Here is a 27,880-nt window from a genome sequence, read left to right as displayed (position 1 = left end):
CAATTGGAAACTCATGTAAAACACCAGGGGCCTCATGTATAAACGGTGCGTACATATAAAAATGTTGCGCAAGCCCGTTTCCATGCTCAAATTGCAATGTATAAAACCTAAACTTGGCATAAAGCCACGCACATTTTCACGGTAGCTGAAACCCTGGCGTACGCACGTTCTCCATTTGGTTTTGCAAACTGGCAGCACCCAGTGTCAAAAAAGTGCTACTGTTCCTGTGTGGTTATCCTTTCCTTTTTAGATCCATATCCCTGACGCTGCTTTATCATATACACTGAAATTAACCACATATTGTTTATTAGTTTAAGGCATCTGATTATAATTAACCCATAACAATATAACGGTCCACGGAATCGCCAAACTATTCCAAATACCATAGCTGCTTTAGCATTGTTACTCTCACTGCACCTTCTTCTTCTTCTTTCTGCTGCTCCCGTTAGGGGTTGCCATAGCGAATCATCTTTTCCCATATTACTCTCACTGCACCACTCGGGGTATTTATATCACTGTATCTGAGTGTGGAATCACAGCTCTACAGCAGTTGATCGGAAAGAGAATTATGGGTATACAGCATCAAGTACATGCTGCCTCAGCCATGCTGCCTATTTGAACTGCTCTCATGTAACAAACACTTCAGAGTCTTTCCTGTACTGACCTTGCGATTCAGAAACAGTTTCATCCAAAGAACTATAAATTCACTCAATCAGTCCATCAATTGCTCCTTGTAGAACACTTTGTACTTATTAGTACAATCACCTCACTGTAAACTTGCGATACAGTTATAATATTGCACAACCTGAGCCACTTTATAAAGCGCCTATTTACATATGATGATGATATCATTTTTAAGATGAAATGCAGCAAAATATGTTTATTATATTATACAGATAAAATGTTAACATCATTTAAATAATCTATGTTGCTAATAATTAAACATGTGAGGACACAGTGTCGCAGCACTAGCAAGGAGCCTGCGCCCTGTTCAGGGATGGTTCCTGCCTCGCGCTGTATTCTTGCTGGGGTTGGCGCGACACTGGAAGGATAGATAGATAGAATAATTAAACATGTACTACGAAGATATTTCAATGTTCCTTAAAAGTTTTGAAGAATCAGTGTTCTCAGCTTACAGATCGCTTAACATCTATTACAGAGCTGATTGTGTGGCAATTGGGTACTTGGAGAAAGAAAAGGAAGGACAGAAATCAGGGGTTAGTATGTTTGAAAGAGACAGTACTGCTGCAATAAATTATTTCATTGAATGTAGTGCATGGCGCAGCAAGCATCTTGCGTGAGGCAGGAACAATCACTGCGCCACTGTGTTCCCATGTTTAATGCATGTTTTAATTCCTATCATTGTGAAAATGATATCAAGTATACATTTCAGTATTTAAATTATTCATAGAGCTGTAATATCATAAATGTAATGGATTCTGTGTCCTGTTGGAGGAAGAGAGCCCGTTTAAGAAGCACGTAGTGATTGACACATAGAGCACACAGAAGAACACATAAAAAACAAAGCATGTAAAGTGCTACTTCAGTTACGATGGGATTTGAGAAAATAGTAAATTAAACGATTTTAAGATGAAGTTTATGATGTTCTACTTTAATGACAAAATAAACTACGTAATTAAAGTGGAAACTTCGAGATTAAAGTTGACATTTCGAGCTTTTTTCCCTCTGTGTTCCTATTTTTTCTTCTTTTCTCTGTTTCATAATAAGCTTTCATATGACATTCAGACAGTGAATGGCGACTTTGATATCTGACAACTGCTTTTTTATTTGGGGCACTGTGCGACTTTGTGAACTTGAGCTTTCGAGTTTCTCTGACACTAGTCTATTTCACTCGTTCAACTTCCTTTTGTTGTTTATACCACTGTTTCTACCACATATACCACAGGATTTCTTTGCATCTCGTGTATTGGATTTCCTCTGTATTACTGAAACCTGATTGCCTCCCGGTGAGTCCAGCGCCTTATGTGAATTGTTGCCGTGTGGCTGCTCGTATTTTAATTCCCCGCGGTTCTCAGGTCGTGGTGGAGGTTTAGCGACTGTCTTCAAATCCAGGTTCGATTGTAAACAGCGGTTTCTAGCTGTTTCTTTCTCCAGCTTTGAACTGAGTCTTTTTGAGTTGGGTCGTTCTCCTGTGCTGCTCTGTGCGGTGGTTTATCGTCCACCAAAGTATAATAAGGATTTCATAAGTGACTTTTCTGACTTCTTGGCAGAATTTATGCCAAAATATGACCAAGTTTTAATTGTAGGGGATTTTAATATTCATGTCTGTTGTACTGAGAAGCCTTTGGTGAAGGACTTTTTAGATTTAATGGATTCTTTTAGTCTAATTCAGTCTGTAACTGGTCCCACTCAGGAATGTAGGCATATGCTGGATCTTGTCTTTTCTCGCAGTGTATCTGTTCTTAATCTGGAAATTGGTGATGCAGTATTTTCAGACCATATGCCTGTTTTATTCGATTTTGTTCCTCTCTGTCAATTTTCTAAACCCCATGCACCTGTTCAGTGTTTCCGTGCTCTTAAATCTTCCACTGCTGCTCAGTTTTCTGCTGTTTTTAATTATGAAGTGACCTCACAGCCCTTGGTGTCGTCCAATACTGAGGAGCTAACACTTCAATTTAATTCTGCTTGTCAAACTGCTCTGGACTCTGTGGCACCATTAAAAAGCAGGCAACTAAAGCCCTGCTCCGAGCCGTGGTTAAATGCTAATACCCGTGCATATGGACGGGAGTGCAAGAGAGCTGAGCGGAGGTGGAAAAAGGACAGGTTGCAGGTTTCTTTTGAAATATTGAGAGAAAGTTGGTCATGTTATCAGAAAGTTTTGAAAGCTGCAAGATCAAAATTTTTTTCTGAAGTTATTGGCTCCAACTCTCACAACCCCCGTGTACTTTTTAACACATTGAGTTCTGTACTTAATGTTCGTGAACCTGTCTTTCTGGATGCCTCTAGGGAAACTTGCGACAAATTTCTTTACTTTTTTTTGGAGAAGGTTGTAAGCACTAGGGCCCTCATTTCACCACCTTCTCATGATCCATCCATTTTAATACCCTGTTTAACTGTATTTGACCATTTTGAGCCTGTCACTCTTCCCTCTTTACAGCAGCTCGTTTTCAGTATGAAGCCGTCTGGCTCCCCCTTTGATGTTGTCCCTCCTCGACTTCTTAAGGAGGTCTTTTCTACCTTGGGTCCTTCTATTCTTACAATTATTAATAGTAGTTTAACCTCTAGTGTGGTGCCTAAAAGTTTTAAACATGCTGTTGTGCAACCACTGCTGAAAAAAACGGGTCTGGGCCACTCTGTTATGTCTAACTTTAGGCCTATTTCCAAACTCCCTTTTTTGTCCAAACTCTTGGAAAAAGTCATCTATGCCCAACTGAAGTCCTTTCTGGACGAACATGCAATTCTGGAAGTGTTCCAGTCTGGGTTTAAAACTCACCACAGCACTGAGTCCTCTCTGTTAAGGGTTTTTAATGATATTCTTCTAGCAGTGGACTCTGGTGACTGTGTACTACTTATGCTTCTGGAGTTAACAGCTGCCTTTGACACGATAGACCATGAGATCCTCATCTCCAGGCTAGAGCAGTGGATGGGCATCACGGGTTCAGCTCTCTAATGGTTCAGGTCTTATCTCTCAGGTAGAAGTTTTTGTGTCAGCATTGATGATTTTACTTCCACCTCTGTTGCCCTCCCCTGGGGGGTACCACAGGGCTCCATCCTCGGACCTCTTCTGTTCATCTTATACCTTCTGCCACTCAACGCTATTTTTTGGAAACATGGTATTTCCTTTCATCTTTATGCAGATGATTGTCAGGTTTATTTCCCTCTGAAGCACCAAGGCCTATGTTCTGTCCAGCCCCTGCTTGACTGCCTTATTGACATAAGGAGTTGGATGGCATTGAATTTTCTTAATTTTTAATGAGAACAAAACAGAAGTCATGCTATTTAGATCCAATAGTACCAGCGGGACCCCCTGCATCGACCTTTCCACTGTGGCTCAATTTGAGAAAACCACAATCACAAATTTAGATGTGAAAATGGATCCAACTTTAACTGGCACAAGAAAGCATGAACATGTTACCCCGATTTTGGCCTCCCTTCACTGGCTTCTAATTCGCTTTCGAATTCATTTTAAGATTCTTGTATTTGGTTTTAAATCCTTTAATGGTTGTGCCCCTCTTTATCTGTCGGAACTGCTGCACCCTTATGTACCGTCTCGTTCTCTCAGGTCAGCAGACCACATGCTTTTATGTGTTCCCAAGGCACGATGCAAACTCCGAGGTGAACAAGCCTTTTCAGTTGCAGCCCCGAAACTCTGGAACAATTTGCCATTGCACGTTAGGCAGGCTTCTTCGCTAGCTGCAATTAAATCATTTTTAAAACCATATTTTTACTCTCTGGCTTTTAACTGAGTATGGAATGTTGGCTAATTGTATATTTTTTTTAAGAATCTCTTCAGTTCTTATGTGCTTATTTGTTTATGTGTTTATGTGTTTCGGTTTCATTTACCCTTTGGTTTTGAGTGTCTGATATGCTGTGTTTTTATTGTACAGCACTTTCGTCAGCCTTTTCGTTGTTTTTAAAGTGCTTTATAAATAAATTAATAATAATAATAAATAGTACGTTTTCTTGCCTCCACTTGGTATTCGCTGAAATTATTCTATTTTCTCCCGTGCTTTTGCAATTGTCTTTTCACAGAACGCTGAGCATAAGGGCTATTTATATTGATTTGCATATTCAAAGAGGGGTAATTCTGGGAGGAGTTTGGGGAGTGGCAGCAGGAGCGTGCACGTGCGTTACTTTTCATGCTGACCAGGATTTTATGCATATGGATTTTTTTGTGCGTACGCACATTTCCACTTTTGTCCGTACGCCATGTTCTAGTGTGAATTCTATGCCCAGCATTATGCATGAGGCCCCAAGATTGGAGGGCAGTCACAAAACACATGGAGAAAAGTGCTAGGGACATTTAAAGGACACAAATGACAGATGAGGTTAGCAGCTAAATGCATAACATATAGTTTACAAGGGGTGAGATTTAGATGATGTAGAAATTTAAACTATATACAGTATGCTGATAATTGTGTTTTTTGGTGGATGCCGAGTTATTGTTAAGGATAACTTTCTATTAAATGGGGGAGGAAGAAAGGAGGTCACGCTGACGGACTTAAAATTATGGTACAGGTCTAGCAGATTTCTTACATAGAGTTGCATATGGGGATGATGCTGGCTTAAAGTTTGAAGATAATAAGAAGTAAAAAATATAAACAGGATGGGATGGAAGTGCAGAGGATATATGGATCCCGTTTGCCTTATGGACTGATCTGATTTGAAGATAGAAAAAGAAAGAAGAAAGAGGAACATAAAACCCGGATCTGAGGAACTGGAACATTCCAAGTCCAAGGTCATTATAAATGTCACTAAGTGCCCTAATGCCCTGACCAGCCCATGGCTTAAAAGAGATGGGCCTATCCCAAAGCAAGGGGCAGGATTCTGAACATAAGGCGATGGCTCTGCCAAGCTGGAGTTGTGTCAAGATGTTTCTCCACTTTCCGCCAAATCTGCAGAGGATATAAGAATAAGAGACTTAAAGTATGGAGGTTTGACTTTATTTCCAGGGCAGTAAAGGGAAGACCGGAGAGCGATCTAGGGGACAAGATGTTGAATTCAATAAGAGACCAGGATAATAGATTTGTGGCAGGATTTAACCAGCTCCATACTCGTCGAAAGGTAAACACCCAGTAATATAACAGTAGGTCTGGCAAAGACACCTCACTGTCAGACGTATCACACATTAAAGTGGATTGCTAAATGGAAGGTCCCTTACCATTCCACTGAAAGGCAGACAAAAGAGATTTAACTTCAAGCCAATATTTTACTAAATATAATAAAATTAAAACAAGGGTCTATATTGATTTTAATAATTGCCAATCTGGAACGAAAAGAAAGTGTAAGAAAAGACCATGAGGAAAAGGAGTCCTTAACTCTTAAAAATACATTGGTAGACATTACAATGTCCTGCAGAAAAGGAGATGCCAAAATATTTCAGTGACTTAGTCAAAGTATCATATAATTGAAAAAAATGACTTGTGGCATAGGGAGTTCAATTTAAAGAGAGCCCATTTGATTTTATTGCCAGGCAGTGTTTAAAATGAACTAAATAAACCAAGGATGTGAGGAAGATCAAAAAGGGCACTACCAAGAAAAAACAAAATTATGTCGTCATATAAAGAAATTTTATTGAATGACCCGTGAACCATAATAGGGGTAATCAACTGAAGAGAGCGAACAGCAATAGGGTTCAAGTGAGATCAGTGGCGGTTCTACATTAAATTGCTCCCCGGGCGAGACTCCTCGCCCCCAAAAATAACATGACAAAACTACACATTTTGTACACACCACACGTTTTATTGTAGTAATTCCGTCATTCCGTAACAGACCAATTTTTGCAAAAAATAAATAAATAAATAAATAAACTGCTCATAACTTAATTATACTCTGTACAAACCAATATTATTTAAAAAATATTTTAAATTATTAAGAATAATATACAAATAAATATAGAATAAATTACACTAAAGAAAATTAAATTATTTCACTGCAGAAGAGAAAACACAAACTGAAACTAAAATCTGACATTTCTGGCCTTTCTAGATGCAAAGTCAATAATGGCATCATATGAGATATGCTCCCCTACTCAATGATTAATGCTTATGACAGCAAGGCCAGTGAGCCGTTCCTGAGACATGGTTGACCTCAGGTATGTCTTGATTAACTTCAGTTTGGAAAAGCTTCTCTCTGTTTGAGCCACAGTCACTGGCAGGGTAAGTGCAATCCTGAGAGCAGTCCAAAAGTTGGGGTAGATCTCAGATAGATCCTTATCGTGCATGAAAGTGATAAGCTCAAGGAGGCTCATGGTTTTTGATGGCAGGTGAGGGAAGTTCTTGATTTCCTGCAAAAGCTCTCTACTGTCCAAATCAGAATGCCCTTCGAAGTGCAGTGTGGTACCTAGTGCATTGCACTGCTCTGCCAGCTCCTCATCTGCAAGACTAGGGAAATTTGTCAAAACCCCAAATTTGTTTTCCACATTTTCCAATGTGGTCAATCTCTCCGCGATGGCTGACAGGGCTGCATCAAGAACAACATTGAAGAATCCAATCTCCAACTTCCTAAGGGCATCACTGAAAGGCTCATCATGTGATTCATATGAGAAGTGGCACTTTGTGGACCTCAAGCCTTTTTTGTTTCAAAACATCTTCCACATTCATTAGTAGGTGGCTCATCCTGACAAGTGGCAGAGGATGCTCCAAAATATTTTAGAAGTGCCCCTAAAACAGGACACAGTTGAAATTGACATCAAAAGACTGTTGGCTACAATATTACTCTTAAAAATTGCAAATTTAAATAAACATGCCCTAACATGTATACAATATAATCTAATCTAAGGGAGGAACAATTAGCTCCTTGGTTAATTTACTGCCTCAAATGATATGCTTTGTCACGTAACAGAGTTATAGCAAATGGAAAATGTTTGTCTTTTACACTATCTACACATACAGTATGTAAATTACACTGGCTATTTACAGTAGCCAACACAAACAATGGAAATAAATAATAACTGTACTTGCAACAGTTTTGTTGCAAAGCATAATTTTGTGGTTAAATTTAAATAGATCTCGTGTTGTATACACTGCTGAAAAAACAATAGAACCCTGCCCAAAAATAACAGAAAATGTAATGGATTTAATGGTTATAATGGGAATTGTATTGGTTTTAATGGTAAGTATAACAGTGTCTGCTGGTATATGATGGATTCTATGGGTGGGATGGTAAATCCTATTGGAAAAGTGCCCAAAACACACTACAATAAGGAATTTTGTAATAGTTTCACTGGAAAAAGGTTAATGGTTCACAATGGTATTTAATAGAAACCATTAGAATTTCTGTGATGGTTTGTATATTAGGCTTTTACTGTGTTTTTTTTTTTTTTTTTAGCAAGGTAAGCATAGCATGCATCATAAGCAAGGAAGAGTTAACGTTATACCACTAATTAACACAATGACATGAATACCTTAATCATACAGAGAGAATATTGTTGCATACCTTTATCTTTTGCCCGTTTCTCCTCATCATCTTTTCTTTTTTTCCTAAATTGGGCACCTGACAGCTTTGGCCTTTTTCTCTCCATCGCTGTGTTTACTAAGTAATCGGCAATCAACAGATTTCCCATCATCCCCCAACGCTGTCACTCACGACCAGAAGTCAAGACTAAACCAATTCACCTCCACATCATAATCGTTTTTTATTACCTATTTTTATTAGCCATTTTACACAATTAAATAAATAAATAAAAATGTGCCAATTATTGGTCTGTGTTTAAAATATTTTCAATGAAATGTGCGTTATTTGTAAGAAAGTCAGGTGTCACTGACATAGTTTAGCCCCCTTGTCCGCTTCATTTGGGAGAGGTGAACTGTACTCTGCGCCTACACCCCCCCAACCACCCACCGCCCCTCATCCCCTCTCCTGTCCGCTCGCTCAGCTTCTGTGCGGCTCCTTCAGCAGCAGGGGCGGCGCAGGTATCATAGATAATAGAAAACCGCTTAGCGGCACAGTTGATTTTTTTTTTCCTCCAAGTTCGTGTGCCGCCCCCCACGTGTCATGAAAAATGCGCCCGGCGGCTGCCCGTCGCCATGCCTAAAACCGCCACTGAGTGAGATGTTAAAAAGAAAGAATTGAGAAATTATGAAATTGGTGAGAACTAAAGCCATGGGGGTGGAGTATAATATGAACATTTGCTAAGAGTCATGAAAGAAAAATTAGGAAATGGAATGTGATCAAGATGGCAAAAATGATCGAAAGATAAAAAGTTTAAAAAATTTTGTAATGAGATGAATAGAGTGGGGCTTTTCAGACCGTCCCATATGCCGGAGGTTCAATGCACTGGGTGCCATGACACATTACTTCCATAGCTATCCATAAAAAAAATATCTGTGATCTCTGCCACAGTAATCCATGTTCTGGTTTGTACATGACAGGATGGGCTTCATTGAACTCTTGCATGGATAAGTCTTGGCTGCCAAGCACCCTGTGAGCATTTCATGGTTTTTCTCTCCTTGAATTACTGTCAGTAGTCACTTAGCATGGGCAACCATGAGCACCCCACAAGCCTTGCCATTTCAGAAATGCTCTGAACCAATTTGATTGGCCATAACAATTCGGTCCTTATCGATGTCATTCAGGTCTTCACAGCTGCCCACATCGACGATAGAGATTTGACAAAGATTCCAAATTTGAGGTTTGTTTTTGAGTTTCATGTACCTTAAATACGTTTGTATATTATTTATATTTTCTGTTACACCATTTTGTGGACCCTGTTGCTATGATACATCTTGCAGGTGCAGGGGGGCATGTTCTCAGAGGTCGCGACCCTCACCTTATTAGGTCAAGAGTTTAAAGATCATCTCAAGTGGTCATGTTTGATCCAGGCTTAGTGGATAAACCCTTGAATCATTTTTCAAAGGCTTTCTTTTTGTTTATTCCCAGGTTAAGAATCCCTTTGGAATTTTTGATCACATTTTAGTTCTGAAGAACAATCTCTTTAATTGCTAGTTTTTGACTTTTGTTTCATTCTCTCTGACTTTATGTCATGTTTCAGGCATGGTTCCTTCCCTGACTAGGGCTCAAATTCAAGTTTTGTGTCACTTTCATTCATTCTTGATTCTTTTATTTATGTTCATTATGTACATCATTCTTTACTTTTGGTTTTGTCTATGTATATCAGTTGCCTTTACTATGTTTCCATGTATTATGTAAGTGGTGCCCCAAGAGAAGGGACTACCTGCCTATTACCACCAGGAACTGCCCTCAGCCTTATTAATCCAGAGGGTCTTCCACAGTTCCTGGGGAATCATTATGAATGCTCTCTGGTGTTAGTGAGTTTTTGTGCCTTTTTCTGTGCTTTTTGTGAATTACTGGATTTTAACCTGTTTGCTTTGTTTTTGACATTGACTTGGACTTCTGTTTTGGAGCTTGTTTGCCTTGAATTGCCCTTTTCTGGTAACCCCTTTTTTGCTTAGTACGCTCTATGGAGCTTCAAATATTTACAGAGCTTTTTGTGAAATAAACCGAGGTCATTGTTTTTAGTCCCGACTTCATACAGACCCCACCCCTTGGCCTCGACTCTCTTCCCATTCCAGTAACTTCGTCTGTCTCCAATCTTGGAATCAAAATGGATACGGTCCTGAAAATGGATGCTCAAGTCAACAGCACAGTAAAATCCTGCTTTTTCCATCTAAGGCGAATCGCCAAACTCAAGTCTATTCTGTCTAACCACCTCCTGGAATCAGTAATCCATGCATTCATTACGTCCCGGCTCGACTACTCTAATTCCTGCCTATATGGTATTAGTAAAGCCACTCTTTTTAGACTCCAACTGGCTCAAAATGCGGCTGCAAGGCTTCTAACTGGAAGCAGCAGAAGCCAACACATTACACCGATTTTAAAAACCCTACACTGGCTGCCGGTTAGATTCAGAATCGATTTTAAGATACTCCTCCCCTCCTAACCTATAAGGCATTAAATGGTCTAGCCCCCGCCTATCTGAGTGTCTTGCTCCATCGCCACGATCCCCCTCGTGATCAGCTGCTCCTAACCGTTCCCAAGGCACGTTTTAAAGCTCGTGGTGAAAGGGCTTTCTCCGTCTGTGCACCCAGGCTCTGGAACTCCCTGCCCTTAGTGGTCAGGCAAGCCGCTTCAGTTGCCACATTCAAATCTCGCCTAAAAACGCACTTCTTCACATTGGCTTGTAATTCTTAACCTGTCTCATTTCCAGTTGCTTTTTGCTATTTCTCTATTTTATTGGGTCCCCTGACCTGTTTTTACTATCTTTGTTTTAATTATCTCTTAATGTTTGTTTTTAATATTTTGCTTTTAGTCCAGCTTGTTTTAATTGTACAGCGCTTCGGTCAGTTGTAATGCTGTGTTTTTAAGCGCTCAACAAATACAAATGGTATGGCATGGTATGGTATAAAGACGCTGTGCTTGCCCTTATTACTAGCCAGGGTTTCACAGTGATATCCCCCTCTAATGGGCATTATTGGGAGTGCTTTTGGAACTTATGTGCTTTGGGACTCCACAACACTTTCATTCCAAGGTTTAGTTTTGGTTGTATCAAAGAAATTGTTTCCACCTCTCGTTATCAAAATTGTCACAAATCTTGTCTCCTTGTTCTCTCTCATTTAAAATACTACCTCCAGTCTTTGAGGCACTACACCTTTGCCTGAACATTTAATTTGAAGCTGTTACTAGCAGGATTTTCGTTACACTACTTATTGGTAAATCTATGGATGAGTATAAGACCCCAGTAACCACACAAATGAAAAGCAACTATTTCCAAAAGTTAACTATAGATATGAAGAATTAATAAATAACATAACTGTAATGACAGTGAATGGCTCGTAACGTATTGTCAGATTCATGCACTAGGTGCCACCAACTTACAGAACACTCTGTTGTCTTGCTTGTACAACATTACTATTCTCTACAATGACGTCACAGATTCAGTATTTTTACTGATTGACAGTCATACTGGACATACTGTCTATATACAGAAGTAGTCTTATAAATGGTGATACTTTTGACTTTAATTCCCCGTTCCACACACCTTACTGCCACTTTCCAATTTCATGAACATTAACGTTTAAATCTACAACAAATAAAAGGCTCCCTAAACCACTGTAAACAATGAAGTAATGTCATACAGCCTCAACTGACATGGCTATGGGGATTACAATCCTTTGCATCCCACTGATTTGATTTACTTTCTTATAATTTGTTTATTTCCCTCTGTAATAAAGAGATGCCAAATAATCCTATGCATTTTAATATTTTATAGCTTTGCTCATGTGTTTTACAAATTAAAGTGCTCTGTGACGTTAAAAAAAAGAAAACAAAAAACTATTCCGATATACACAGCAGATGTATGTGCTTGTGCACCCAGCTTGCATTGTGGCATCCCACTCAAGGTGAGGTCTTGCCTTGCCCCTCCTGGGGCTCCTACAGCTTTTCACTTACTCTGGAAACCATTTTGCATGTTCTTTCCAAGGATCGTCCTCCTGTTCCCAATGAGACAATGTACCACCACAGCAATGACACTGCACCGTGTCCCTAACTCCTACAGGGGGAGAAAAAAACACAAGCATTGCACTATAAATATGCAAAAGCTCTTTTCTGCTTACATTAAGCACCAAGCAATCTTAAAATCAAATGTTTCACATTCAGATGCCATGTCTTTATTATTCTCAAAACAAGCATCAACTCAAAAAATGTTTAATTTTTTTCCTTTTACTTTTGCGTGCACTTTTTTATCCAAGACTTTTTAAGGTATACTTCAAGCTCTATCAAAATTTACATTCATTTCCTCCTATTTTATCATCAAAATTTTTTGGGGTGACCCTATCCGAAATTTGTTATGTAGACCCACAGATATGTAATCCACTCCAACCCTTGTTCTCCTATCCTTACAATCACCTGGAAGTGGCACCAATCCATCTGCACCCAGAACTGGCTGCTACTGTGCTTCACTGTCCCTACTAGATGGCATCATTTCTTTATTCATTTATACCCCAGGCAACAGGATAGAGCCAATGTTAAATGCAAGCAAGGTGAGCAGGCAATTAACTTTTATTTGGTTGTTATATAGCCTTTAAGATTCTTAAATATTTCTTAATGTGCAAAAACCAAATAAATGTAAATGCATTTAGGAAATTGTCAGTAATACAACCTGGCTATTATCGGAGTTGTCATAGATGATGCTGGCTGATACACCCACTGTGTGAGATGTTTAGCCCATTAAGGTTACATTAAGTGTGTTTAAATGCACTTTAATAGCCTGGTTATTCACAGAGACATGGTTTCAAAAACACCATGTACAACATACACCCTTGCTCTGGTTAAAGAAACTGGAATATTGGTCTCTGAGAAACTGGATTAACAGGCATAGATTTCTAGACAATTAATTCAGCTATTTTGCAATGTAAACCCTTAACCAGGTTACACTTAAGGATTTTGTGGTCTGCACATGTCTGTGTTTGGGGTAACATGTTAAAAGTAACATACATTACTTAGTCTACCTTTTGAAGTAGCAAGTAACCAAACATAATACATATTTTATTCAAGTAAAAATACCTGTGTTACTATTATCCTAGCAGCACAGGGTGTCAGGCAAGAAGCAGACATACCGGTACACCACTCCTTTGCAAGGCTCAATCATACAGCCAAGCAGAACAGTGTACAGTGTGCAATCCAATAAAGTATCAGTTTAATTTTCTTTCAGCTATCTGTTACACATACATTGAAACAGTGTGATCTGGTCATGTGGCGTTCAGCATCCATACTGTAAATTATTCGTAGCTTGAGTCAAGGGTGTTAAACAGGGATAAATGTTATTGACTTAATTGCACATTAAGAACTACATGAAATTATCAAACACAAGAGATGTATCAAATATGGCTGGTGTTACTGGTCAGTTGCCTAAAGGTTCATGTATGGGCTTAGGATTTAATAACAAATACTAACAAGTGACAGGTGCAGCTTTTCATACAAAAGAAGAAAAAGTAACATAAAAGTAATGCATTCTCTGTAACATATTACATTTTATATAACAAACTAAATAACACAATATAATACAATTTATTTTTATATAGCCCAAAATCACACAAGATAACATATTTAGTTAACTTTTTTTTGTAATGAGCATTTTGCTGTTACTTGTGCTGGTTGATTACACGACACAATATCCTGAGGTGGTTGCTCTGCAGAAGGCCAACTCACCTACTGCTACAAAGGCTCTGTGTGAGATCTTTACTCACATTGGCGTTCCTCTGAAAATTTTAAATGACCAGGGAACATCCTTTACTTCCCAGGTAATGAAACAGTTATGTGATGGCCTTGCCATTGAAAAATTGAACACCACTGTTTATTATCCTCAGACAAATGGCCTGACAGAGAAATTTAACTGACTTTAAAGCAGATGATCAGGCATGTGACTCATAATGACCCGACATTCTGGGGATGTGTGTTGCTGTTCCTCATAAGAATCCCCCTCAGCCTTCTACCGGCTTAATTCCATTTCAGTTTGGCAGGCACCTGTCAGGTGTCTTGGATATTATTCATGAACAGTGGACGGGTGTGCAAGACTGTCCCTCATGTGCTGTTCAGTAGCTCCTCTACTCCGTTCTTCCTCCTGCATAGTGTTGCCAGCTGCACACTCTTACGCACTTGACTGTGAGTTGTTTCTCTGTTAAACAGTAAACCTTTGGCAAAGAAACACAGCTGCCCTTCAGAAACTCTCTCTTAAACACACTCTTACCTGTCCCCTTTGTGGGATCAGCTGCAGGCTTGCAGGCTTACCACACAACATTCTTCTCACACGAGGTTTAGAACATTTAAAAGACCGAGCCCCAGCCAACCTAACGGCTAACTCTCCTGTCCTATCTTCCTCAGACTGCTTCTGCTCCAGTCGCTGCTTCTGAGCCATTGAACTCCCTTGATGAGGAGGACTTTGTAGTCTTTTGATCTGGACAGGGGAGGTGGACTGCCACATTTGACATCTGTGCTCTTTTTTGCTGTTGGCAAACCCCTTCTGAATAAGGTCTTGTTTTTGTGCCTGCCAGTTCAGCAATAAAGATTTTGCACCTTGGAAACCTGATCTCTTTTCAAGTCTCCTGTGAAACTTTGTGATCTAAGCTTGGCAATATATATATATGTATACTAGCAAAATACCCGAGCTTCGCAGCGGAGAAGTAGTGTGTTAAAGAAGTTATGAAAAAGAAAAGGAAACATTTTAAAAATAACGTAACATGATTTTCAATGTAATTGTTTTGTCACTGTTATGAGTGTTGCTGTCATCAAGGATTTGATTATCATTATTTCTTTCAATCAGGTTCGCATTTGAAGAACGTGTTGTGTTCAAGTTACATTCCATGTTTGTCAACCGTTGTAAAGATGTTTAACAGGCATTCCCGGTATTAATTTAAGGATTTGCATGCGAATATTTAGCGGTAGCGTGTCTATGAACTTGTAAAATTGCCTGCGAGTATTTAGCGGCAGCGTCTCTATTAACTTGTGGATTTGCCTGCGAGTATTTAGCGAGAGCGCGTCTATTAACTTGTGGATTTTTTTGCGAGTATTTAGCGACAGCGTCTCTATGAACTTGTGGATTGCCTGCGAGTATTTAGCAACAGCGTGTCTATTAACTTGTGGATTTTTCTGCGAGTATTTGGCGGCAGCGTCATGAAGTTGTTTCCATCTAGCTGCATCAGAAAATGTACCACGACGTCTGACACGCCTCCTTTTTACTGTTTTCTCACAGCTTGTATTGCTGCTGTCATAATCAGTTTGAGTTTCATGGTTTGTTTCAATTGCGTTAGTATTTGCAGGACTTGTGTTGATGTGACATTTGGCTTTTGTCAAGCATTGTAAGCATACAACCGGCTTCATTGATAACTTCGCATCCAGCTTTTGAGAGTTTAAACATTCATAAACATCAAAGTGTCCACTACTCAAATCGTCACCTGTGAATCTAAGATGTTTAAGAGGCATTGGCGGTTCTCCAAAGGTGTAAAATATTTGGCCATTTCGGTACACTTGAAAGCGACAACCGAACAATTCAGCGGCAGCCATCAACTCACATGCAGAAGCATAGGTGAAGGGCTTAAGCATTTCACTCTTCTAGTGCTCCTGTGTAGTATAATTATCTCCTGTACCGTCATCAGTCCACACCTTGAACCTGTCCCAGTCATTCAATACATAAGACACGATGTTCCTCCGGATATCAAGATTGAGCCTGATATGGCTGTGCAATATGTAACACAGAGAATGTAAAAGGCAGGCGGCATCTCCGGGCATGGCAACCACTCGGTGCATCTCCAGGCATGGCAACCACTTGGTAAGTGACAGTTCTTTGATCGATGGTGATCACCTTGATAGACATGTTAACGGGGGTACGGTTGGAACGGTTTAAGAAATGGGTACCTGAACAATGTAAACTAAGTCTAAAATACCTACACAATAACTATAAGTGTAATAAACGAACAATAAAACAGCGGAGAAGCCATGGATTAAATAAAAAGGCTGCAGTTATCAGCACAATAAAACAGCAGAGAAGCCGTAAATTAAATAAAAAGGCTGCAGTTATCAGCAAGGAGACATGAATACCGTGGCGAAGCAAGAAAGGGAATGAAGAGACCGAAGCGACGGATGGCCTTATATGGGCAGGCAGCCAATTACGTGGGAGGCGTGGGGATGGGGGACGCAACTCCGCCTCACACAGCGACCGAGCTGCAGGCTATGGACGTATATATATATGTACGCAAGTAGGATTCAGTTATGACCGTTACGAATTTCGAAATGAAACCTGCTTAACTTTTGTAAGTAACCTGTAAGGAATGAGCCTGCCAAATTTCAGCCTTCTACTTACAAGTTGGAGAATTAGTGATGAGTGAGTCAGTGAGGGCTTTGCCTTTTATTAGTATAGATATAGTGGTAGCCGGGACACTCTCATAATGGAAGGATGGGGGGAAAGAGGGTGTATGGGGCATTACCTTTCCTGGGTCGCTAGGTGGCAGCACCCATGGGTTGGTACAGCACCTCAGATTCCCACAGGGCATGCTGGGACTTGGAGTTTGTGGGCTCAGGCCTTTTAGGTTCCGGAGGTGCCGCCAGGGGATGCTGCAGGAACTGAGGAGCCCTACTTTGTCAGGCTCCCGCCTCACCCAGAAGTACTTCTTCACCACGCTAAAAGGACACAGGATGTACTCCTGGGTGTCACAGTTCAAGGAGTCAGAGTCAGGAGGAAGAAGACAAAGCTTGCTGGGATGAGTTGAGGCAGTGAGGAAGAAAGAGAGAAAAAGAAAAAGAAGAAGAAAAGGGGCATTGCTGTGTACTATTTGCTGTACTGTGCTTTGGTGGTGGGAAATGCTTAGGGAAGAGTTTCTCACAGCAAAATAAAAGCCTGTGTGTGTTGCTAAACTTGTGCCTGTGTTGTCTGTGTCAGGTTTGGGGAGCTGGAGCACCCCTTCAGGCCACTAATTATATATGAGCTCTTTAAAAGGATATAAGCTTTTTTCCTTTTGAGATTTATTTGTGAGGGTGTTTCATTTTTAAAGAAATGTTCCTGTGCCTCTGCAATTCACAATTTTTTTTAAAGTATTTATGTTCAATCTTGTTCACTAGTGATAGAAAAAAGGAGCATGAGATCAACAAGCAAATTGGAGAAGCTGTTCTGCAGGCGCTGTACCAGTCTGTGATTGTGAAGCAGGGAGCAGAGTCTAAAGACAAAACTCTTGTTTTACCAGTTGATCTAAATCCTTCTGCTCCACTATGGTCCTGAGCTGTGGGTAATGACTGAAAGAATGACACTGTTAAGTACAAGCGGCTGAAAAATGTTTTATTCTCAGGGTGGCTGGGCTGACACTATGTGATAGGGTGAGACGCTCTGCAATTGGGAGTTTCATTGCATGGATTTTTTCATACAACATAATATGATGAGGCTCCCCAAAATAACCCATAGAGCAGGCCAGAAACCCACCTGTCTGGCCAACAGAGGCAATCTTAACTTCAGCCAGACCCCAATGCACTCTGCTGGCTTCAGCTGGAGCAGGCCCCAATAATGTGAAGCTGGCAGAACTAATAACTAGTAAAGTCCAAAAAGTATCACAAAAACCCTAAAAGTGGAAAGGTGACTGTGAACCTTTGATTTGTTATTAAAAGGGAAACAAAGAATCTTTATAAATAAAATGCTTTATTTTTCAAACTTGAACTCAAAAAAGCACCAGAGGAATAAATGAGTAGTGAACAATGCCCCAAAACACAGACTGAGAGAAAGGCAAAAAACAGAGTAAAGAAGGCTATAACTAAGTAAATCAAAATGAGAGTTACCAAAACTCAGAGAGAACTCAACAACACCAAGCTTTAACAATGAACTGTCTGTCTGCACAACCTTTATAGGGCTGGGAATGGTGCAGATGGACTTGAGTGGTTGCTCAACTATACTGGCCCAAATAAGCTTTGCCTTCCAAAGTTTAGAAATATACTGCATAAACAAAGTCCCAAACTATAATTAAAATGCCATAGTAGACATTCGTTTTTGAAGATTTTCATGTTTAAAACTCAGTTGGGAATGATTTGTAATTATATTTTTTTTGAATTTATTAATTACAAGAAGTGAATCACAGGTCATATACCAACATCTGTAATATCACAGGAACCTCTGGAATAAATATGGCCACTGTGAGAGTCTACACGTTGTAGATTGTCCTTCAGTTGTATAAAAATTAAACAACAATCTGTAGTTATTGTTAGTTTCAGTAATAAGTAGAGCAAGTGCTAGATTTGTTTTGCTTTCAATATTTTCTTTGTGTTTGGCTTGTGGTTTGTGGTTTGCCCCAGTGCTTTATTTTTGATCTCCCAATTCTAGGCACAGACTCCAATTGTAGCTCTCATTATTATCTCTTGGTCCTTTCATTAGTCATAATAAATTCAGAGACTAGGTCTCATGAAAGGGAAGGGGTTACTGTAAACCCCTGGCTTGTAAAGAGATGGGTGACAAAAGAATCTTTACGAAAGGAGGATTCATGTACAAAAACAAAAATATAAGAAAATGCTCTAAAGAGGCAATTTGAACACAAACAATCCTCAATACAATATTCTAAATCATAATCCTTAAACAGCAGCAAAAATAATTAAAAAACCAGAAAATCTAATGAGAATAGCAATACTCTCAATCTAAATTCTAACCCCACTAAAGCACATTCAGTGAACCGCAAGGGACTCCACTTTCCAGGCTTCCCATTATGGAGATGGGGGTGGTCACTAGTAGTGATACAAGGTGTAGTCCCAGAATATAAAGACATTTAAAGAAGTTCATAAAACAATATTAAAAATAATAAAAATACGAAATACTTTTAAAAAGTTTCCGCACTTTTTTTAAACTCTATTTATTAAGACTTTCAAAAACAAATCATACATCACTTTTCTACACAGTCACCTTCCTTTGCGATGCAATCTTCCCAGCATCATACCAACTTTTTAATGCCCAATAACTACTCCTACCGCCTTAACCGTTTTCAATGAAAATACGAAAGTGCGGAAACTTTTTGAACGTCCCTCATAGTAATACATGAAACATAACAGCTAAATAATAAATGAACAGAACAATATTAACAGAAAGACCTGCTAACCCTAACCCTGCAGGGGATGAATCAGAGCCCCCGACCCCACACACAACTCCCAGATGAGTCCCATGTTCCAATTAATATTTTATTTTAAAGAATTAAATTCAAGAAGCTTCTTTATAAGGGTCACACAACCACAGTACTTTTTTTTTCTTCTTGTCTTTCTTTTCTTCATCCTCTACTCCTCCTAGGTGAGCTTTGTCCTTCTTCCACATCTAACTTCAAATCGCCTGGGTGGCTTCCTTTATACTGGATCCAGGAGTACTTCTGGTGCTACAATATTGTACCCATGAATCACTTCTGGGCCAGGAGGAACCTCCTTAAAACAAGGAATCTTCCTCCTCACTGCAGCTCCCCCTGGTGGGCCACCCATGTGCACTTGAGAGATCTACCACAGGGATGATTCAATCTATTGCAATGGGGGAACACATGGTCCCAGAGGGAAGTCTCCTTTCACCCCTTCCTTTATAACGGCTTCCCAACCAGGTAAGAACCCCTCCATCCCAGCCAGAATCCAAGCCAAGCCATGCCTCTGTGACAACAGAAATTATCATTCATAAATGATTCAAGCTGAAAAATTAACACAAAAGACAAGGAAAAGGAATATAAACACTAGCCAGGGAAGGGACCCAGGCTAAAACATAACACCCAACTTTTAACCATAGTGCAATCTTCCTTGTCAACAGAGAAGAGCTCTGCAGGTCTGCAGCTAGACTCTGTTCACCAGTAACCCACTGTTTCAATGTTCAGTGTCCCCAAGATTGTGTTATAGCTTAAGTTAGAGGATTTTTAGGTGTGACAAAGATTTTATTGACCTTCTGAAAAAGTCATTGGAAATAAAACAGAATATAGTCTTAGCCTGATGTTTCCTAGTTCTAGTGGAAAAGCAGCATCAGATTTTAAAAACATAAAACTATCATTCAGAACATGGAGGAACCGACACTCCGTATGTTCTCTTTTCTAATAGCCATCTTTAGTCTTTATGCATTTCGTGGTCAAGGCTTTGGATGACAGACTCTGTGGTTGTGGTTCAGATCACCTTGCTGACACTGTGTGACCATGGGCAAGTCACTTCACCTGTCTGTGCTCCAACTGGAATATCAAAAGAGAAATGTAACCAATTCTGTATCAGATGTTGTAAATCATTATGGCATCAGTCACATAAGTAAAATGTAAAGTCAACATTAAATTTAAAGCTCTCAAGCCACTTGGTTTTTTATTTAGGTGAAATCAAGAGACTGACTCTGATAATGTATTATGCATCTTCAGGGCATTATGTGTAGTACAGAAAAGAGAAAGATTCTGTTAATTCCTAAAGTAGAGCTCAGCTTATCACAAAACACTTACCTGTAAAGTAAAACCCAGCCCGCGCCAGTCCGATGAGGTCTGCTTTGGAATAATTTGGCCAGTCTTTGTAGGACTCGACTCGTTTCTCTTCTACGCTGTAGAGCTGTACTTTGTCAAGGTCAATGTCTATATTTTGTTGGACTCGAACTTCATATTTCGGTATGTTGCCCACCTCTAAGCCTTTAATAAAGTCACAGTTTGGCTGAAATTCCTGATGGCAGATGTGTGGGGTTTTATCCTGGGGTGTTCCTAAAAGCACAAACCCACAGCAAAAGCACTGCATGTATGATCCAACTTCTGTACTGTAGAAGCCTTCTTTAGCCATCTCTGAGGGAGAGCAGGATGAAAAGGACTTTAAAGTTTCAAATGATTTCAGCCTGCTTATTTCACTTCTCATCTCTGGATTATAACCTTGATGTAATCTGGCCTGTGCTTCTTTAAATTTCTCTTGTTCTTCCTTCACAAAGCATAAGCCTTGATTCAACCATAATCCGATCCTTTTAATACGATCATATTTCTGTGCCAATTGCTCAGCAATTTTATTTACTTTGAATTGGTCCACTGCATCTGAAAGTTCTGATTCTGCCATTAGCCTGCAACCAAAAAGACCTCATTATGAATTATGGAGCATTATGGTTTTCATAAATGCAGAACAATTCTCACGAGCGCCTGCATCTCTTGATATCTCACTACTCGTCTAGGGGAGATGGAAGAGCTGTGATATCTAATGTACTTAGTACCTTACAAATTATGCCAAAAAATATGAAATATTTCAGGAAATGATTTACTTCTAACACAATTAAATTTAAAAAATTTTTATATAGGTTTTATTTTTGGTAAGCGTGAGAATATTTAGTTTATTTCATAGCTAAAACTATAACATAGCATTATCACATCTACTTAATCTATTTAGGGCTTCAGGGGACTGAAACTTATCCTGGCAACATGGCACAAATCAGAAGCCAGCCCTGGACAGAAAGTTAGTCCACCACAGAAGCCACTCACACTGGGACAGTCTGGAGTCACCAAATAACCAGATCTGCCGTCTGTGTCCGATACGGAGCCCTTGAGGGGACATGGTGGAAATTTTTTTTATTCTGGGAATCTCGTTTTCACCATTTACTATCTTATGCCCACTGCTTACTATTTTGTGCCCACCATGTCCTCTCAGGGGCTCCATAGTTTGAAAATGTGAGGAAAACAGAAAACAAAACAAGACCTATACACAGATTATGAAAATTAGACAAACTCCACAAACACATTAACTGGGTGCAGGATTCAAACCCAAGATACCCGTGTCACCATACCCCTCCCTAAAATTGTAACACTTTATAATAAATACCATTATTTTGTCATTAACAAACATTATATGATGCTTAACAGATTTTTGTGGTTCATATATATTCAAAAATGTGCAAATGTCATTAAATGATAAGTCTTATACTAGTAATATTTCATAATCATTTCCATTAATATGTCACTAACAAACAAAGGTCTGCAAAAAAAATAAAAGTTGATAAGCAGCATATGGTTGTAAAATACAGATTACGCTTTATTAAAACATACAACATATACTAAATATTTACATTACTAAATATGTACATTAAAACCACTATGCAGACATGCCGAAAAAATACGTAGCCAGTCTGATTCTGCTTCTTTACTTATGGTGGTATCTTTAGAGCAGGGGTTGGCAATGTCGGTCCTGGAGGGCTGAGTGGCTGCAGGTTTTTGCTTCAACCCTTTTTCTTAATGAGAAGTCAATTAATGCTGAAGCACTTATTGCTCAAGTGACATTTTGATGCTTCATTTTAGTGGTCTCGCTTGTTAAGATTCCTCATCCGTAATTGCTTATTTCAGTCTTACAAACAGCTGCATTCACTGTTTTTAAAGATTGCTTATTAATGACAAAGGAGCCAGCAGTTCTCCATCTAACTTGTTTCTATTTACACCTGCATGGATTCATCATACACTATTTCATTTAATAAAACACTTAAGAGAAGAATATGGCAGACTGAAAATGATCCATCTTAGGTTTAAAATCATTTGGATGATATCCTTGGAAAGGAAAACAATCTATAATATAAGAACCTAATATTGCAGACTAATAAGCCGTAAAATTAAATTAAGGTCTGAGATTGGCAAGGATTGTTTTCTAATTAAGCAATTGGGTTGAAGTGAAAACCTGCAGCCACTGTGGCCCTCCAGGACCGACATTGCCTACTCCTGGGCTATGGCGACTTGACTGTATTGCAGCGGCCCTGCAGGCCCGACGTCACTTAACCCTGCTTAACAGCAACTGGCAGTTTTTCACAATAGTGCAAAAGGACTGAGAAATAAGGGAAACAATTGTTCAAGAATACAGAATGGCAATTCCACAAATCAAGCACATAAGGTATGGCTTTCCACCAGATTTTTCCTGTACTGCAATGCATCATTAGATAAGTCGCCATTTAATTATTCAGCTCCACTGGGTTGCAGAGAGTTCAGGAATCCATTATCTGTCATCTGCTGATATTTTGCTAGTTAACAAGCTCGCTGCTGTTGTGACTGTGCCAGATGATAAAATCTGGTTGTTTGTCCCTCGTGGTTCAGAAAGAACATTCGATGGTTAGAGTCAGGTTTATTGATTTAGGTTGGTAATCTCGATTGTCAGGAGTATATGGAACGTTATTTGTGCCAACATGAAATCAATTCAAAGCAGGGTTACCATACATCCTCTTTTACCTGGACAGGTCCTCTTTTTTGCTAGTAAAACAAGTGTCTGGGCAGATTTTCAAAAACAACAAAATTGTCCATGGTTTCATTGGAAAAAGAAAAAAGATATGAAATTCTGGAGGAAATATGATAAATAGACGCTCACAGTTAATTTACCGCTCATCATGCATCCTGGATCCAGTGAGATCATTTGTGGTGCTGAAGAGACTTTATTGTTCAATTATGCAGCAGCTATAAATCAACAGACTGTACAAGTGCTCAAATGAAGTATATTTTTCCGGACTTCCGCACAAAAAAATACAAGCAATAGTGAAGTCAGTGATTTGGTTAAAACTATGATAGACAAAAAGGCAGCAATGCCATTTTGTGGTTTGGCTACTGATTCGCACAGTCATTCTGCAGTGAAGATGTTTCCTCTAATGATTCAGTATTTTGAGAAAGGAAGTGTTGAAATACAGTGTAAAGCTTTAAACAAAAAAAAATCAGATGAGACAAATTTTAGTTTTTGCTCGTATACATGCTTACAAATACAGGTACCAGAGTGGCTCTTCTGAGCGATGCCATTGGGCAAAAAGAAACAATTAAGGGGTCTGGGTCTTCAAGAGCAAGTCAATTAAAATGAATCCAAAAGAAGCAAAAACAGGTCACTAATTAAAAAAGGGTTAGGATGAAAAGTTGAAGCCACTGCAGCCCTCCAAGACTGGAAAAGGAGACCCCTGCCATAGGGGAACCATCTTTGGCTACCAAAGAACCCATCCACATGAAGATTCCAGAAAGAACCTTAATTTCTTTAGACCTGTATCAAGATCCATAAGCATGAATAGATGGTAACAGATGTGTGAAATGTTTCATGGTTTTAAAAGGATTCTTTCTGCATAAGTCCAGTAACACAGGCTAAATCCAGATTTTCTTAATCTGTTAGTGTCCTGCAGCCTATCACACATTTAAGATTTTGGGGGTGTTTTTCTACATATTAGGAAGTTCTTCAAAGTCAGAAGGCGAGATTGCGTTGGTTTGGACATGTGCAGCGGAGAGATGCTGAGTATATTGGGAGAAGGATGATAAGGATAGAGAAAAAGAGGAAGGCCTAAGAGAAGGTGTTATGGATGTGGTGAGAGAGGACATGCAGGTGATGGGTGTTAAAGAACAAGATGCAGAGGACAGAAAGATATGGAAGAAGATGATCCGCTGTGGCAACCACTAACAGGAGCGGCCGAAAGAAGAAGAAGAAGAAGAAGGAAGTTCTTCAAAGCACAACGAACCAACTTCATATGCAGAGAACCCTTCCCAGAATGAAATGGTGCTTTGTCAAGCAATGGTTCTACTAGGAACCGCACAGCCCAGTAAAGAACCATATAGCATCATTAAAGAACCAATATTTTTAAGAATGTACATTACTCACTGTGTTTGGCCTTGTAGCAAAGACTATTACTTTTCAGGTGAAACTTACAAATTCAGGTGCATAAATGGGAAATCTGCCAGGGAATTGCGGTCCCCAGAGTAAAAGAATAATACATGTCCCCAGAAGGTGAACTCCTCTGTCTTCCCAGTGTCATGGCCCCCTGGGGAAGAAAGGCACCAACAACCAAATTGTCCCTCCATTATAAACGCATCGCGACTGAGTAAAGAACCATTGAGAACCTGTGTTGTCTGTGACAATATTATATTAAAGGCAAGTTTTCTATAAGATGTCCTCCTCTTAACTTCAACAGTGGACTGTGATTATAAGGTAATTATGAAATAAATATCCACATGAAAAAGTGTAATGATATTTATAAATAAGTCATTAGAATAAAACAGCAACAATGTATATACAGTAAAAGACTGATTGATTGATTGATTGACAACAAAACTTGGTTAAAGGAAACCTTTTGAAATGAATGATAAGCTATTTTGAAAATGTCCCATCTGGAGAAATCTATGAAATATAAACAGCTTTTAAAATAAGGGAATTTTAAAATAAAACCTGTAAAAGTCAAATGAAGAGTACACTGAATAAAACACTAATAACTACTAGCAGTGTTGGTTCTAGGATTTGTGCTGCCCTAGGCGAAGCTGTAAATGGCGCCCTGCCTCCTCCTTTGCTTTGAGAGGAATCATCAGTAACAGACCTGTACGTTGAGACCTGGAGACTGGACTGGAGACAGTGAGGTATTTCAGACATCAAATTCACAATTTGTGAATGATGAGTTATATCAACGTCTCTTTCACAAGACACATGAGCTGTAAGTAGGAATCCAGCTGAATTTGAAGTCTTTATTTATTGCTTTTAATGTTTCTCAAAAAAAATTAAGAAACATTTGAGTTATTGCTAAAACTATGATTTAGTTTTTATAGCTATCTATTTAAACCACCAGCTAAATGTGAGCCTTTTGATGATAGTGACATGCTACATATATTTTTTTCTTTTTAACTAAGACATTACCATAACATTCACATGCCGTTTAAATTAATAAAATAAATTGAGCATAATGGCAACATTCAGTGAAATTACGAACAGCTAAAAAAAACTCTCAATCACAATCCCTCCCAGTACCAGTTGTGTTCATCAGGGATCGATGCTTGGCCCCTTACTGTTTTTAATAAATCTACTCCCTTTAGGTGGCATCCTTTTAGGTGGCATTTTTAAGAAATTTGGAATCAATTTTCATTGTTATTTATATCATACTTACAGGTAGCTCTCCCTATATACAAAGCCCAACTCTGTCCTTCCTCCTTCCTGCCACAATGATTGTCTCCTTGAAATAAAATTTTGGTTTTCTTGTAATTTCCTCCAGCTCGACAGCCATAAGACAGAGGCTCTCCTCAAAGGCTCCAAGTCTGCTTTATCAAAATCTAATGGTTTTTCACTTAACACTGATGGTACCTCAGTTTACACCTCCTTTCAGGTTAAGAGTTTGGGGGTTATCTTTAATAGTACTCTGTCTTTTGAATCCCATTATCAATAATGCTATACTGTCATCTTTTTTCATTTCTGTAGCGCGGCCCACCTGCGACCCTCCCTCTCACTAAACAGTACCGCTAGCCTTACTCGTGCGTTTGTCACTTCCCACATTGATTATTGTAATTCTCTTCTCTTTGGTCTCCTGCATAAGCTTCTCCGTAAACTCCACTTTGTTCAGAACTCAGCTGCCTGTATTATAACTCAGACCTTTTCCATACAACACATTACTCCATCTCTTAAGCAGCTTCATTGGTTTCTGATAAAATTTCAAATTGATTTTAAAATCCTTTTACATACTGTGGTGTTATGGGTCCACAGCTCACTGAGCAAAGGCCATTTTTAAATAATCACCGCACCCGAGGCGGCTTCGTGAGGGGGGGCGATGTTGTAGCGAGCCGCGGGGCAGTCGTCGATGTGGGCGTGTCTCACCGTGTGCACAGGTGAGGAACTGCCCACATTCGTGATTGCTCCCGTGGCTAATGCTACAGCTGTGATGGCCCCTGGTTATTTATGAAGAAGCGTGAGTCGGTTGAAGGGAGATAATGAAAAGAAAGAGGAGGAGATAAGGAAAAGAGAGGATGGAGGTTACAGGGAGCGAGGAAGCAGGCGGTGCAGGAGAGACAGACACGTGCTGTGTGCGTGTGGTGAGCGCGCGATCGAGCGCTCGTGGGCAGCTGTGAGGAAGCTGGGTGTTAGGCCGACACCCAGGTGTTTGAGTTGATGTTGCTCCCGCTGAGTGACCAGGTAGCGGAAGTGACAAGGTGAAAGCGACGAGCCGCAGAAGGCCGCGGAAAGGCAGCGGAAGTCGAGAGGCTTGGTGGTGGAGTCCCCAATGTGTGCGTCCTGGCCATTGGTGGAAACTAAGTCTCGGGGACTGGGATGAGTGCCAGACCGAAGCCAGGGATCGGGAGGTCTCCAGTCTCGCGTGTGTGTAAGAGGAGGGCAGCTGCAGAGAACGTCTTGCCTGCTGCTAAGCCCTAACAGGATAAGCAGGTGAGACGCTACCTGAAAAGCACCGAACTTGTTGTTTTAAGAACTGCTTCCTAAAGAAGATTTTAACCTCTCGTTTTAAAGGATTGTTTTTTCTATTTATTGATTTTAACCTCCACGTTTTTTTTATTGGATTATTTATTGAATGAACTGCACTTTATGAACACTGTTTTTTTTGTTGACTGTTTTAAATAAAAGCACTGTTTCACTTTTAACCATCCCCTTGCTCAGATGCTCAATTATTGCCTTCACTGACTAGCTCACTCGGTTTCATTATCGACGGTGTTGGGTTCAAGTGCTTCCAACAGCAATGGGAGTGTGGAGCCAGAACCCACATCGTCACACATACCTTCAAAGCAATTCATAACCTTGCTCCATTCTACCTCTCTGACCTCATACCTGTTTATACCCCCAACCACACTCTTAGGACCTCCACAACTGCTCTCCTCATCTCCCCCCCAAGCCCCGTATGCCTGATCACCATGGGTTTGAGGGCACTGAGCTGTACTGCTCCTCATCCCTGAACTCACAACCACAAAACATTCGGGATATTGATTCCCTACCCATTTTCAAATTCCATTTAAAGACTCACCTATCTAGATTGGCTTACACTACATGACCTCAGGTTGTA

At 39.7% G+C, this 27,880-nt stretch overlaps 1 protein-coding gene across 1 annotated transcript in view; it reads right to left on the bottom strand.

Moving 5' to 3' along the window:
• LOC120532243 (baculoviral IAP repeat-containing protein 1-like) overlaps positions 1-27,880 on the bottom strand; it is a 104,035-nt gene that overhangs the window by 7,745 nt on the left and 68,410 nt on the right. Inside the window, exons 18-20 of the mRNA XM_039758093.1 lie at positions 27,649-27,769; positions 20,598-21,190; positions 12,091-12,190 (exon numbers count right to left, since the gene is read on the bottom strand). Of these exons, the coding sequence (XP_039614027.1) occupies positions 12,091-12,190; positions 20,598-21,190; positions 27,649-27,769 (814 nt within the window). The remainder of the gene's footprint in view (positions 1-12,090; positions 12,191-20,597; positions 21,191-27,648; positions 27,770-27,880) is intronic.

This window comes from Polypterus senegalus, chromosome 7, assembly GCF_016835505.1.
Source record: "Polypterus senegalus isolate Bchr_013 chromosome 7, ASM1683550v1, whole genome shotgun sequence".
NCBI classification, from domain to species: domain Eukaryota; kingdom Metazoa; phylum Chordata; class Cladistia; order Polypteriformes; family Polypteridae; genus Polypterus; species Polypterus senegalus.
This window is presented reverse-complemented; position numbering and strand designations above follow the sequence as displayed.